Source organism: Mus caroli, chromosome 7 (genome assembly GCF_900094665.2).
Source record: "Mus caroli chromosome 7, CAROLI_EIJ_v1.1, whole genome shotgun sequence".
NCBI lineage: Eukaryota > Metazoa > Chordata > Mammalia > Rodentia > Muridae > Mus > Mus caroli.
The window spans coordinates 102,303,405-102,314,019 of record NC_034576.1 but is presented as its reverse complement, the minus strand read 5'-3'; the positions used below and the strand labels follow the sequence as shown (position 1 = coordinate 102,314,019).

At 54.0% G+C, this 10,615-nt stretch overlaps 1 protein-coding gene across 1 annotated transcript; it reads left to right on the top strand.

The window, feature by feature from the left end:
• Positions 1-4,793: 4,793 nt before the first annotated feature.
• Positions 4,794-7,983, top strand: Tpbgl (trophoblast glycoprotein like). Its single transcript, XM_021168088.2, has one exon. The coding sequence runs from the start codon at positions 5,251-5,253 to the stop codon at positions 6,403-6,405; it is 1,155 nt and encodes a 384-aa protein (XP_021023747.1). The 5' UTR covers positions 4,794-5,250; the 3' UTR covers positions 6,406-7,983.
• The last annotated feature ends 2,632 nt before the right edge of the window (positions 7,984-10,615 follow it).

The following is a 10,615-nucleotide window of genomic DNA, read 5'->3' as shown; positions in this document are numbered from 1 at the left end:
AATGGAGGCTAAGGAAGTCCTGCAAAGGGGGGGGGGTCCTACCCAGACCTCTGCCCCAGCTACTGTCTGGATCCCAGACTTCTGCCCCAGCTCCTGTCTGGATCATGTAAATGGCACCAACAACATGTCTAGAATTAGAAAACCTGGAATGTAGCCCCTGGAGCATGGAAATGTAGTCCTTGAGTCATGACTCATCTGAGATGACCCCAAGCATAACTTTCAAATAAAAACGGTATATGTATGGGAAGCGGACAGGCACGTGAATGCAGATACTCCAAGAACATCATTTTTATTTGTGATTTTTTTTCTCAAAGCTGAAGGTTGAAGCCAGGTGTGTGCCTGGTGTGTGCTAGGCAACACCCACACTCCCAGTCACTCAAACAGAGCTCTAAACCAGCCAGTGCTCTCTCACCGACAGCAGTTACCAGGCCCTGCTTTCTGAGTGACGCGGACGATCAGCAAAGCCAGAACTGAGCCCACTGGTTTCCATAACTGGGATCCTGCCCCGCTGTGGCTGAGGAAGAGGGGTTGATGTCAGCTCCTCCAGCTGCACCCATAGCTACTGAAACCCTGCTTGAGTTCCAATAGAACCAAGGCTCAAATGGGCTCCTGCTCTCAGCCTCCACTTTTACCTGAAAAAAAAAAGAAGAAAAGAAAAGAAAGAAAGAGAAGAGGGCAGAGGAGGGGAAGAAAAAGAAGGGTCTCAGCTCTGTACTTCCTCTTTCCCACCCTCTCCTGACTCTGACTCAATGGTGCCCTGCACCAACCACTGCCTGTGCCTGAGGGTCAGTGGTCCTGCCCCCTAGCTCTTCCCAGACGAGTGATGGAGAAATATGGGGTCTCTACAAGGGAAGAAGGCCTGAAGCAGCACGGAAACCCATGGCATCCTACCGCTGTAGAGGGACTAGTTGCACAGGAGAGGAACTGAGAGGCAGTGGTCTGCTCAGTCATACCCCAGCAGTATACCAAAACCAAATCCCTACCCGTTGCTAAACATATGGACTCAAAAGCCAGCCTGAAGTGCCTGTGTAGGCCACCAAACCCCAGACAGGGGGGTAACAGAATCATCTTTGTCAGTGGAGCGCGGGTGGAAGAGGGAGGAGGGAGAAGAGCTCTTACTCTTCCCCAAGACTCAGCCCACTCATTTATATTAGCCTTCCCCAGAGGCAGGCCACAGAGTGGAGGAGGGTATTAAATATCAGAGAGTTATTTAAAAGCCAATTGCCTGCCCCTCCCAAGCAGAGTATGGATGGCCTCTGCTGACTCAACGGAGAAAATGAATCTCGAGCCTATGGATTTTCCTGTGTCTCCTGGCAGTGGGGGAGGAGGGAAGCTGTGATCACAGAGTGATGGATGGGGGAGGCCCACAGTGAAGTTTCCCATCCAGGGCAGCACAAGGAGAGGACCTGGGCCTCCCCACTGTCATCACACCAGGCTGCTGGGTTGCACCTCCATCTGCCTCAAAGAAGGATAGACAGAGAGTCACCTGAAAAGGACTCCTCCAAACACACACACACACACACACATGCATGCACGCAGAGACAGGGAGACAGAGAGAGAGAGAGAGAGAGAGAGAGAGAGAGAGAGAGAGAGAGAGAGAGAGAGAGAGAACATTTATAGTTGCTTTCACTGTATGACTGAGCAAGTTAAGGCCTTAACTGCCATGGAGTCAAGTTCAAGGCCACATATAAAGGTGGCGGCACAGATAGGAATGAGTTATATCTTATTTTCATGCCTAAGTATCTAAAAAGTCTAGGACTAAGAGGCCCTCTGTCCATATACACTCTTCGTTCTTTTTTCAGATAGGAAAACTGAGGTCTGGAAACAGAGCCTTGCTCAAGAATTTCAGTGATCTTTAAGCATCTCTGAGGAGCTGGTGCCTGCTGAGTGAGGGGATGCTGTTGGGTGACCCCAAAGAAGTTACCAACCTCCCTGTGTGCCAAGGTGCAATGGAGTGTAGAGTAAGCAGGGTCTTTTCAAGAAGAAAAAAGGCCTAAGTGAAAACTCTGAGCACAGGAAGGAGAATCACCCTGCAAGGCTCAGAGAGTGGCCCTGAGATCTAGTAGGATATGAATCTCAAGAACAGAAGTCCAAGCTAGGCATAATGGTACTCTCCTTTAATCCTAGAACTTGAGAGGCAGAGACCAGCAGATCTCTGTGAGTTCACGGCCAGCCTGGTCTACATAGTGAGTTCCAAGTCAGCCATAGCTATATGGCAACACCCTGTCTCAAAACAGAAACAAACAAACAAAAACCCTGAAGCCTGGTCCAGGCACACAGCAGCCAGTTAGTCTGCCTGGATGAGATGCAGTGCCTGCCTAGCTCTCAGCTCAAGGAAAGGGCCAGCTCACCACCCACAGGCTCCCAGTCACACTGCCGAGGGAGGAATCCTGGGGCCCAGAGGGCTATTATGGCAAAGAATCTTTGGAAACCTGAGCTCCAAGCCTGGCTGGGAGGAAGTGCTTAACCATCCAAGTGAGGGGCTCCGGGTACAGTCATAGATGAAGGATCCTCCGCAAGCAGGCCTCAAGCCAGAGACTTTCAGGGAAGGTTCATTCCCTGGCTCCTTCTCCGTGCTGGGCCCTGAGCTGTGTCCTGTCAACACAGGCATCAGATTGATCTGGAGTCCCCAGTACTAACGGTTAAAAAGCCCAAGAGAGTTCTAGTACGCTGACCATTAAACGGAGCTCCAAAAGAAGACAGGAGGAGACCATTGCAAAGGAGATAAACAGTCAAAGAGCAGGTACTTCCATTGACTGAGTCAGGGAGCCTCAAACAGACAGACATTTATTGAAATACCTACTGGACATAATACACTGGCAACTCCCGAAGGGAGAGAGCCCTTCTTCCAGAGAACACAACAATTCCCTCATTCATACAACACAGAGAACACGGGTCCCCTTGCCTGATGATCGTCCGTTCTTCTTAAGCTTCTCTTCCCCAGCTGAGGTGTTTAACACCAGTCAATGAAAGCTGCCTGCAACCATGTAACCCCTCTCCCTTGGAGAAGGCAGTCAGCAGTGATCAGAAGGCAGCCACCATGAAAACCCGAGAGGGAGTCTTGGCCTTGGCAGTGGTCTACACTCCCTTAGGGACTGGAGGCAGGTCTCCATGGAGTTAAGTGGGGGAAGCAGGCTCTTCTGGTCACTCATGATTTGAGCACTTGTGCTGTGTGAGAAAAGGTACCTGTGACCTCCAAAGGCCAAGGACATAGTCCAGAGCAGGAGAGGGCCCCATCTGTACGAATTTACTTTCACAAGAGCCTGCAAGCTGCCCCTCTAAGGCTGCAGCTGAACCTGTGTTGGCCCAGTGAATGAACACTCAAGCACTTTGGTCTGCTTCCGACTCTATGGACACATACCAGGTTACACTCAAAGCCTCTATGTACACAGGCACACATGTGCCTGCATGTGTCTATGTGAGACCCATTTGTTTGGAACTGCTGTGTGCAAGCCTCCCGTGCACATGCATGCACATCCAAGTAAGAATAAATTTGTTAGACCACACATGGGCACGTGTAGGTCTGTTTGTGTAAAGTTTGCCTTTCTGTATAGAGGCACACGTGTGTAAACTCAGGTGGCCATGTATACAGACATGTCCAGCTCTAAACATGAAAGCTACTACTGTCATCTGCTGGCATCTGGAGGTTATCATGGAGAGAGTACTAGGTCAATATGAGCTAAGGGAGCCCAGCACGATCACCAGCCTGGCCCTTAGTGTTGGTATTTGCCTGAGACCCAGGCCACTGCAGGGTATGCCTCGGAAAGTGGTTTCAATTTGCTGGTCGATCTGCTAAATGCAACTTGAGGGAAGAAACCACCAATGGTCCCCAGTTCAGGAGAAAGAGACTGACTGATTCTTACGGGGAGGAGGGGAGCCTCTATCCCAACCAGCTCTGCCAAGTAAGATACTCGAATGGCCTGCAGATCAAATGTCAGCTTCTCCAACCTGAATAATTCATGCCAAGACCAGGAATGCTCCCTCCTCTGGAGTCTGTCTCTTTAAATCAGGTCTTGAGCTTCTCAATTCTGGAGGAAAAAAAAAAGTAAATAAGTAAAACCCAGAAAAAAAAAGTCTATTAACAGCTCAGCCCCCACCTCAGCCCTGGATCTTACCACACCCCCACCCTCCACTACAAAATCAGTTCCTGATTTTCCTGCTCCTAGAGCGAGCCCTCTCCCCAACCGGCACCCCACTCAATATTGACTGGTAGGGCAGTTTGGAGGGGAAGGGGCACAGTATCCTGGCAGTACTCAGTGCTGGGGCGGGGTGGGCAAGCAAAGAGCTGAATCGCTCCACCCACCGCTCCCTAGGCCTAGGAGGGGTCCAGCCTGAAGGGTGGAACCAATGGGAGTGGTCGTGGCAGAGGCAGAACAGCCTGAATTAGGGCGCGGGAGATGTGGGGACAGAGGGTGCTTTAGAACATAGAAGAGGGTCGATAAAAGACTGGACACACAGGACCTGCAGAGTTTTAGACACAGCCTAAGGGAACTGGATTCGCAAAGGAGACATCCAAGGCTAGGGATTTTCCAGGCTCGCTCCCGTAGCACAGCCCCTTTCCTTGACTAAAAGAAGAGTAACTTTGTCAGCCCACCCCTCAGCCCTGCCTCCTTTTCTGGGGACAGCTCTAAACTCTCCCACCTTCTCTGGGTGCACAGATCCACCTGCCAGGTCAGCCCTGAGGGCCCCGCCCCACGTGTGCTTCAGAGGGAGGAGGAAAGAAGCTGCCTAAACGAAGGGGGTGGGGAAAGAAGCAAGTCAGAGCTTGGGGAGCCAAACTTCTCAGCAGCTCGTGAACTAGAGAGCAGGGGAGCAAGAGAGCGCAGCGGCCCTAAGCCTGCTGCTCCGGAGCCTCCCACCCCGCCTCCCTTGCGAGGAGGTGCGGAGACTCCGCTGGGGGCGGAGGAGGCGGCCGGGAGGCGGGGAGGGGGAGGCGGGGAGGCAAACCCTGCCCACTCGGCTCCGAGCCCGAAACAGCCGCGGAAGTCGGAGGCCGGAGCGCAGGGCGACGAGGGCAGCGGGGGCGGGGTGCTCCGCTCCCCGCCTGACCCCTGTCGCCCCCAGCCATCAAAGTGAAGGCTCCTCGGACTTTACAAGCAGGAGGACGGACCGGTCGGAACTGTCAGCTGCTCCGGGTCAAGGTCTAGCCCACAGCCACCTTCCCGTGCTACCCCCATCCCATCATCTCCAAACGCTCCCAATTCACTGGTGAGCGCTGCGGGCCGGGGGCTGGATGCGGGGACGGCCGCGATGGCCCCGCGCGCGGGACAGCGGGGGCTCTGGAGCCCGCTGCCAGGGCTGCTGCTCTTGGCGGCGGCGCTGAGCCGGCCCGCCGCGCCCTGTCCCTTCCAGTGTTACTGCTTCGGCAGCCCCCGGTTAATGTTGCGCTGCGCGTCGGGCGCGGAGCTCCGGCAGCCGCCCCGGGACGTGCCACCCGACGCGCGCAACCTCACCATCGTGGGCGCCAACCTGACCGTGCTGCGCGCTGCCGCCTTCGCGGGAGGGGACGAGGGGGCGACGGACGGCGTGCGCCTACCGCTCCTTACCGCGCTGCGCCTCACACACAACAACATCGAGGTAGTAGAGGACGGTGCCTTCGACGGGTTGCCCAGCCTGGCGGCACTCGACCTAAGCCACAACCCGCTACGCGCCCTGGGCTACCGCGCCTTTCGCGGGCTGCCTGCGCTGCGCTCACTACAGCTCAATCACGCGCTGGCTCGAGGCAGCCCCGGGATGCTGGATGCACTGGACGCCGCTCTGGCCCCTCTGGCCGAGCTTCGCCTGCTGGGCTTGGTAGGCAACGCGCTGAGTCGCCTGCCACTCGCCGCGCTGCGCCTGCCCCGCCTGGAGCAGCTGGATGCGCGTGTCAACGCGCTGGCCGGCCTGGGCCCCGACGAGCTGCGCGCGCTCGAACGCGATGGCGACTTGCCCCAGCCGCGCCTGCTGCTGGCGGACAACCCACTGAGCTGTGGGTGCACCTCGCGCCCCCTGCTGGCCTGGCTGCACAACGCCACCGAGCGCGTACCCGATGCGCGCCGCCTGCGCTGCGCTTCCCCGCGCGTACTGTTCGACCTGCCTCTGATGGACCTGGATGAGGCGCGACTAGGTTGCTCCGACGGCGATGCACACGAGAGCGGGGAAGGGATAGACGTCGCCGGCCCGGAGTTGGAAGCCTCTTACGTCTTCTTCGGGCTGGTGCTGGCACTCATCGGCCTCATCTTCCTCATGGTGCTCTACCTAAACCGCCGCGGCATCCAACGCTGGATGCACAACTTGCGCGAGGCCTGCAGAGACCAGATGGAGGGCTACCACTACCGTTACGAGCAGGATGCAGACCCACGCCGTGCGCCCGCTCCGGCCGCCCCTGCCGGCTCCCGGGCCACTTCTCCAGGCTCGGGTCTCTGAGCATCACCTCCCTAGTGGGAGGCTGTTCCTATCAGCTGATGACTTTACTTGGGCCATGCAGCCTTTCTCTGCCTGGCCTGGGCCCCGGAGATAACACACTCACGAGTTTGGATCTCTGAGACCTTTGGATCAATCGTAGTATCTCTCCCATACAGAAATTCCAAAGTGTACTCTTTCCCTGGCCTTAGAGTTTCCAGATCGAAAACCCAGAAATCTGTTTCCAGAAACAAATCCTGCCTGCCGGTCCTTACTGGACCATTGAAATTCCTTCTCCCTGTCCAGGCTCACCCAAAGATCCTACTCTTCCGTTTTGAAATCTCTAGCACTTTCTCCACCTTCCTATATGCTTTAAGCCAGACACCCTGGCTAGATTGCACTGACCCCTGCGCCGGGGTAGAAGACCTCAGTCCCTTTCTCAGAGTTCAAGGGGCGGGGGGGTCCTACCCTTCTGGTCTCTTTGGAAGGTTTTTATGAAGTTTGAGCTTTTTGTCCCACCTCAGAACTCTGGGCTCTCCATCATGTAACCCACATCTGAAGGCTTTCAGTGTCTCCTTTAGTCTGATTTGCTTCATACCCTGGTTCTAGCTCAGGCCCTTCCATTCCTTGCTCTTGGCTGGGTTTCAGCCCCAGCCTTGTCTCTCTCATGCCAGGGGCAAGGAAGGCTTGGTGTAGAATCCAAGCCTTAGCCTTTCTGTTGCGGCTCTAATGTCCCAACACTCAGTGTTTGTCCTTCATCTAAAACTCAGCTCTTCACCCCAGTCACTTTCATGCCCTGGCCCAAGTCTTAGGCTCTCAGTTCCCTTGACATCCATCGCTGGCACTTTTACCATTCATTGACCAGGGGCCAGAGAGGGCTCTTCCCCATGGTGGGGTGCTACCCACTGCCCTCCTAGGAGACGTTCTCCCATCCTGCAGGACAAGTAAAAAGCACCCCCATAGCATATAGGCAGACTTGAGGGAGGAAGGGAGCAGGTGGGGTGAGCAGGGTCTCCAATCCAGGGCCACTGGTCTGTCTGGAAAAGCGAGGCTTGGAGCTGCTGCCCATCTGTGCTCTGTGCTTCACCATCTACATGGTCCTCCCCTGGGAACTCCTTGCTACCACCTCTCATGCCTTCTGGAAGGGGATGGAGTCTGACCTCTTGTCTCAGTCTCAGTGGAAAGCTTTCCTGGTCAAGGTCATGGCCTCAGTGCCCTGCCTTCTGCATGATCCCAAAGCACAATGGTGAGTGAGGAGGGACTGCCTCCCTGCCTCTCACCCTAAGTCAGGCAGAATGGCAGGCCTGTGCTGCCTCTGCACAGGAAGTCTTCCTCCTCTGTGTATCAGCTTGAGGCCCGCTGTCCCCATCCTCAACTGAGAAATCTGGACCTCCCTTGGGCTGTTTTCTATAAAGTCTGCAATAATCTCCGATGCTCTCTGCTCTTGTAAGTGGTTCTGTGTTTGTCCTACTGACCTTGGGGCATTGGTGGGCGTGAGAGGTGACAAGAGGTGGCCATTTGGGGCAGTGGCCCTTATGCACTCTCTGGAGATGTGGGAAAAAGAAATAGGCTGTGAGTACACATAGCAAGATTGGGGCTCTCCGTCATTCTCCAGCCTGCTTTTTAATGGTCTGAAATGGGCTTATCCACAGCCAGCATGAGATCCTATGCTTGCTTTACACCCTCTATCCTTTGTTTGGGGTGGGGCACTGAAAGGGAGAAAGAAAGACTGGAGAACCTAGCCTCAGATGAGCCTCTTGGGAAGGAGGACAGCTATAAAGGAGAGACACTTTATTGGGGCGAAACTATCTAAGGGGCCATTGGCTGCTGTGGACCTATCTGCTTGCTAGTACTTCCTGTGCCAGGCTGTGCATTTTTATTTTGTTTTGTTTGGGGTTTTGTGTTTGTTTGTTTGTTTGTTTTTGCCAGAGTGGGGCAGGGGCAGGGGCCCCCTAATAAAGGTGATTTGGGGAGGCAGGCTTTAGGCTGAAGGATGGTGCTCACCTTTGACCTCGGTATTCCCAGTGTTGGTTGCTTAGGGTCTCAGAGCCCTAGAACCATGGGGCAGGATTCCGGCATATATTTTAGAAGTTCAGAGTCACATATGTCTAGAATGTGTGGCTTCTAACCACTGAAAGGGCCGTCCTAGTGCCATGGGAAGCCTCTGTTGTCTTCAGTGGGACACAGTGAGCTGTCTCCTTGCCTTCCCCCTCCCGAGTAGATGCTGTATCTGTTCCCCAGCCCCACCATTTTTCGTGAGCATCTGCCAGTGACCTTCAGCATGTACCTTGGCCATCCTCTAGGAAAGCATGGTGATGGTCTTAGGTTAGAAAACTACCTCTCAACAGATCACAGCACTAAAAGAGTAGCCTCTAATTATGTAGTCTCTGACTGCAGTGAATTCTGGCAAATAAAACGTGCTGCTGGCTGTGGGATCACTACCAGCAAACAAGTGCACCTTTTATGTACTGCTACTTTTGATTCTCTGCAAAGTCCTAAGAACTTAGTTTTACTGAGCCACGAAACATCAACAGATTAAAAAAAAAAATCAATTGAAGGCCTACAGTATATGAAGTGGGGTTTTGCCTTCGTGACTTTTATGAACCGCATTAGAACCTAGCTCTGTTCTGCTATGCAATCTTCCAGTCCATATCCGCTGTCTTCCTCCTCTGCAAATCTAACCATCCATTTAGCCTATACTCAATACAGCTCTGCCAGTCCCAAGGAGGCTAATGACCCAGAGCGGAGACATTTGATCAAGGTCTAGGGAAAAGAGATCGCAGGAAACTTTGAGAGCCAGAGAAAGAACCCCTGACCTAGCCTAAAAGGATTGCATAGATGAAGTAGCATTTGAGCTGAGTTGGGGTTTATTCTACTTGGTTTCTGCAATCCTGGAGGGTCAAATCCAGATACTTACAATTACTGTACCACTGAGCTACATCCTCAAGCCCTTGGTTTGTGTTTTGTTTGTTTGGTTTACATACAGGGTCTTGCTATGTAGCCCAAACTGCCCTTGAATTTAAGACCCTACAGTCTTATCCTCCCTAGTGCTGGAATGGGCCACCTTGACCTGATACTAAGATGCTCACTGAGTCTAAAGCCTCTCCCAGAAGCTGCTATGAGTGAGGAGTGGGCAGAGGCCCAGGGTATGGGGACAGCAGGGATGGAGTGATAGGGAAGAAGCCATCTCTGGGATGTCCCCTTACAGAGTAGGTAGGGCAGTGAGCAGGCGGGGGGGGGGGTGAGGGGAAGCGGGAGTGTGGGTGTAACTGTCAGAGTGTGGTAGACATGAACCCGCTGCGCACTTGGAGAGACGTGGCAGCCTTCCCAGGCTGTTGTGACCCGTAAGCAGTGCGAAATTGCCTTTCAAAAAGTTCTCTATGAGAAGCCTTTCGTGTCGGTGACCCTGAGCCTACGGGTGCCCTCAGATCTGGAATGAGAGCTGGAGACGGTCTGGCATGAGCCTGAGGACTCTGAATCTGAACTAAGCACCCCTCGTCCAGGGCACTTGAACCCTTGGACCAAAATATTGGGTGAGTTTTCACTGTGCTGAGAATGCTGCTGACCTGATCGCTCTCTTTCTAGCCCAGGCTGACACTGACCCCTAGACTCCCTTGCTTCTCTGCAGCTTCATCCTCCTTCCATTGAAGCTGAGCTGGGCTTGTGATCTCTGAAGACGCGCACTCACTGAAGCCCATCTCCATCTTCATTAAACCAGCCTGGCAGACGCTTAGCCCTAATTTACTGGCCTGGCCTTCCCCAGGCCCTGAGAAGTGCGTGGGGGTGGGTGGTGGTTAACAATATTGTGCTCACGCACTTGGCCACTTTCTGAACTCCTCCCTCCTCCGTGAGCCCACCCGTTTCCTTCAGCATCCTACTGAGGCAGCTTTTCCAGGGGGTACCGATAGGTGGCGCGCAACTCTCTCTTCCTTGGATGGGTGTGGAGATGGAAGCTCAGTTTACTGGAGTGGAGCCTACCTATTCAGGTTCCCGACTGCACCACAGCTACCCCTCGCTGGTCTGCCCTGAGTCTGGGTACTTGCCAGGATCACCATCTCTGAACTCAGCATCCTCTTATTCCTGCGATACTGGTTCCGGAAGCCAAGCTGAACCATGAAGGCCTAGAGAGGAAAAAAGAAAGCCCATGATTGGAGCAGGGATAGGGACAGAAGGACGCAGAACACACACACACACACACACACACACACACACACACACACACCACCTGCAGCAT

Bases quoted from the DNA above. Each gene is read 5' to 3' on its own strand.
- Tpbgl (XM_021168088.2), top strand. From the start codon at position 5,251: ATGGCCCCGCGCGCGGGACAGCGGGGGCTCTGGAGCCCGCTGCCAGGG.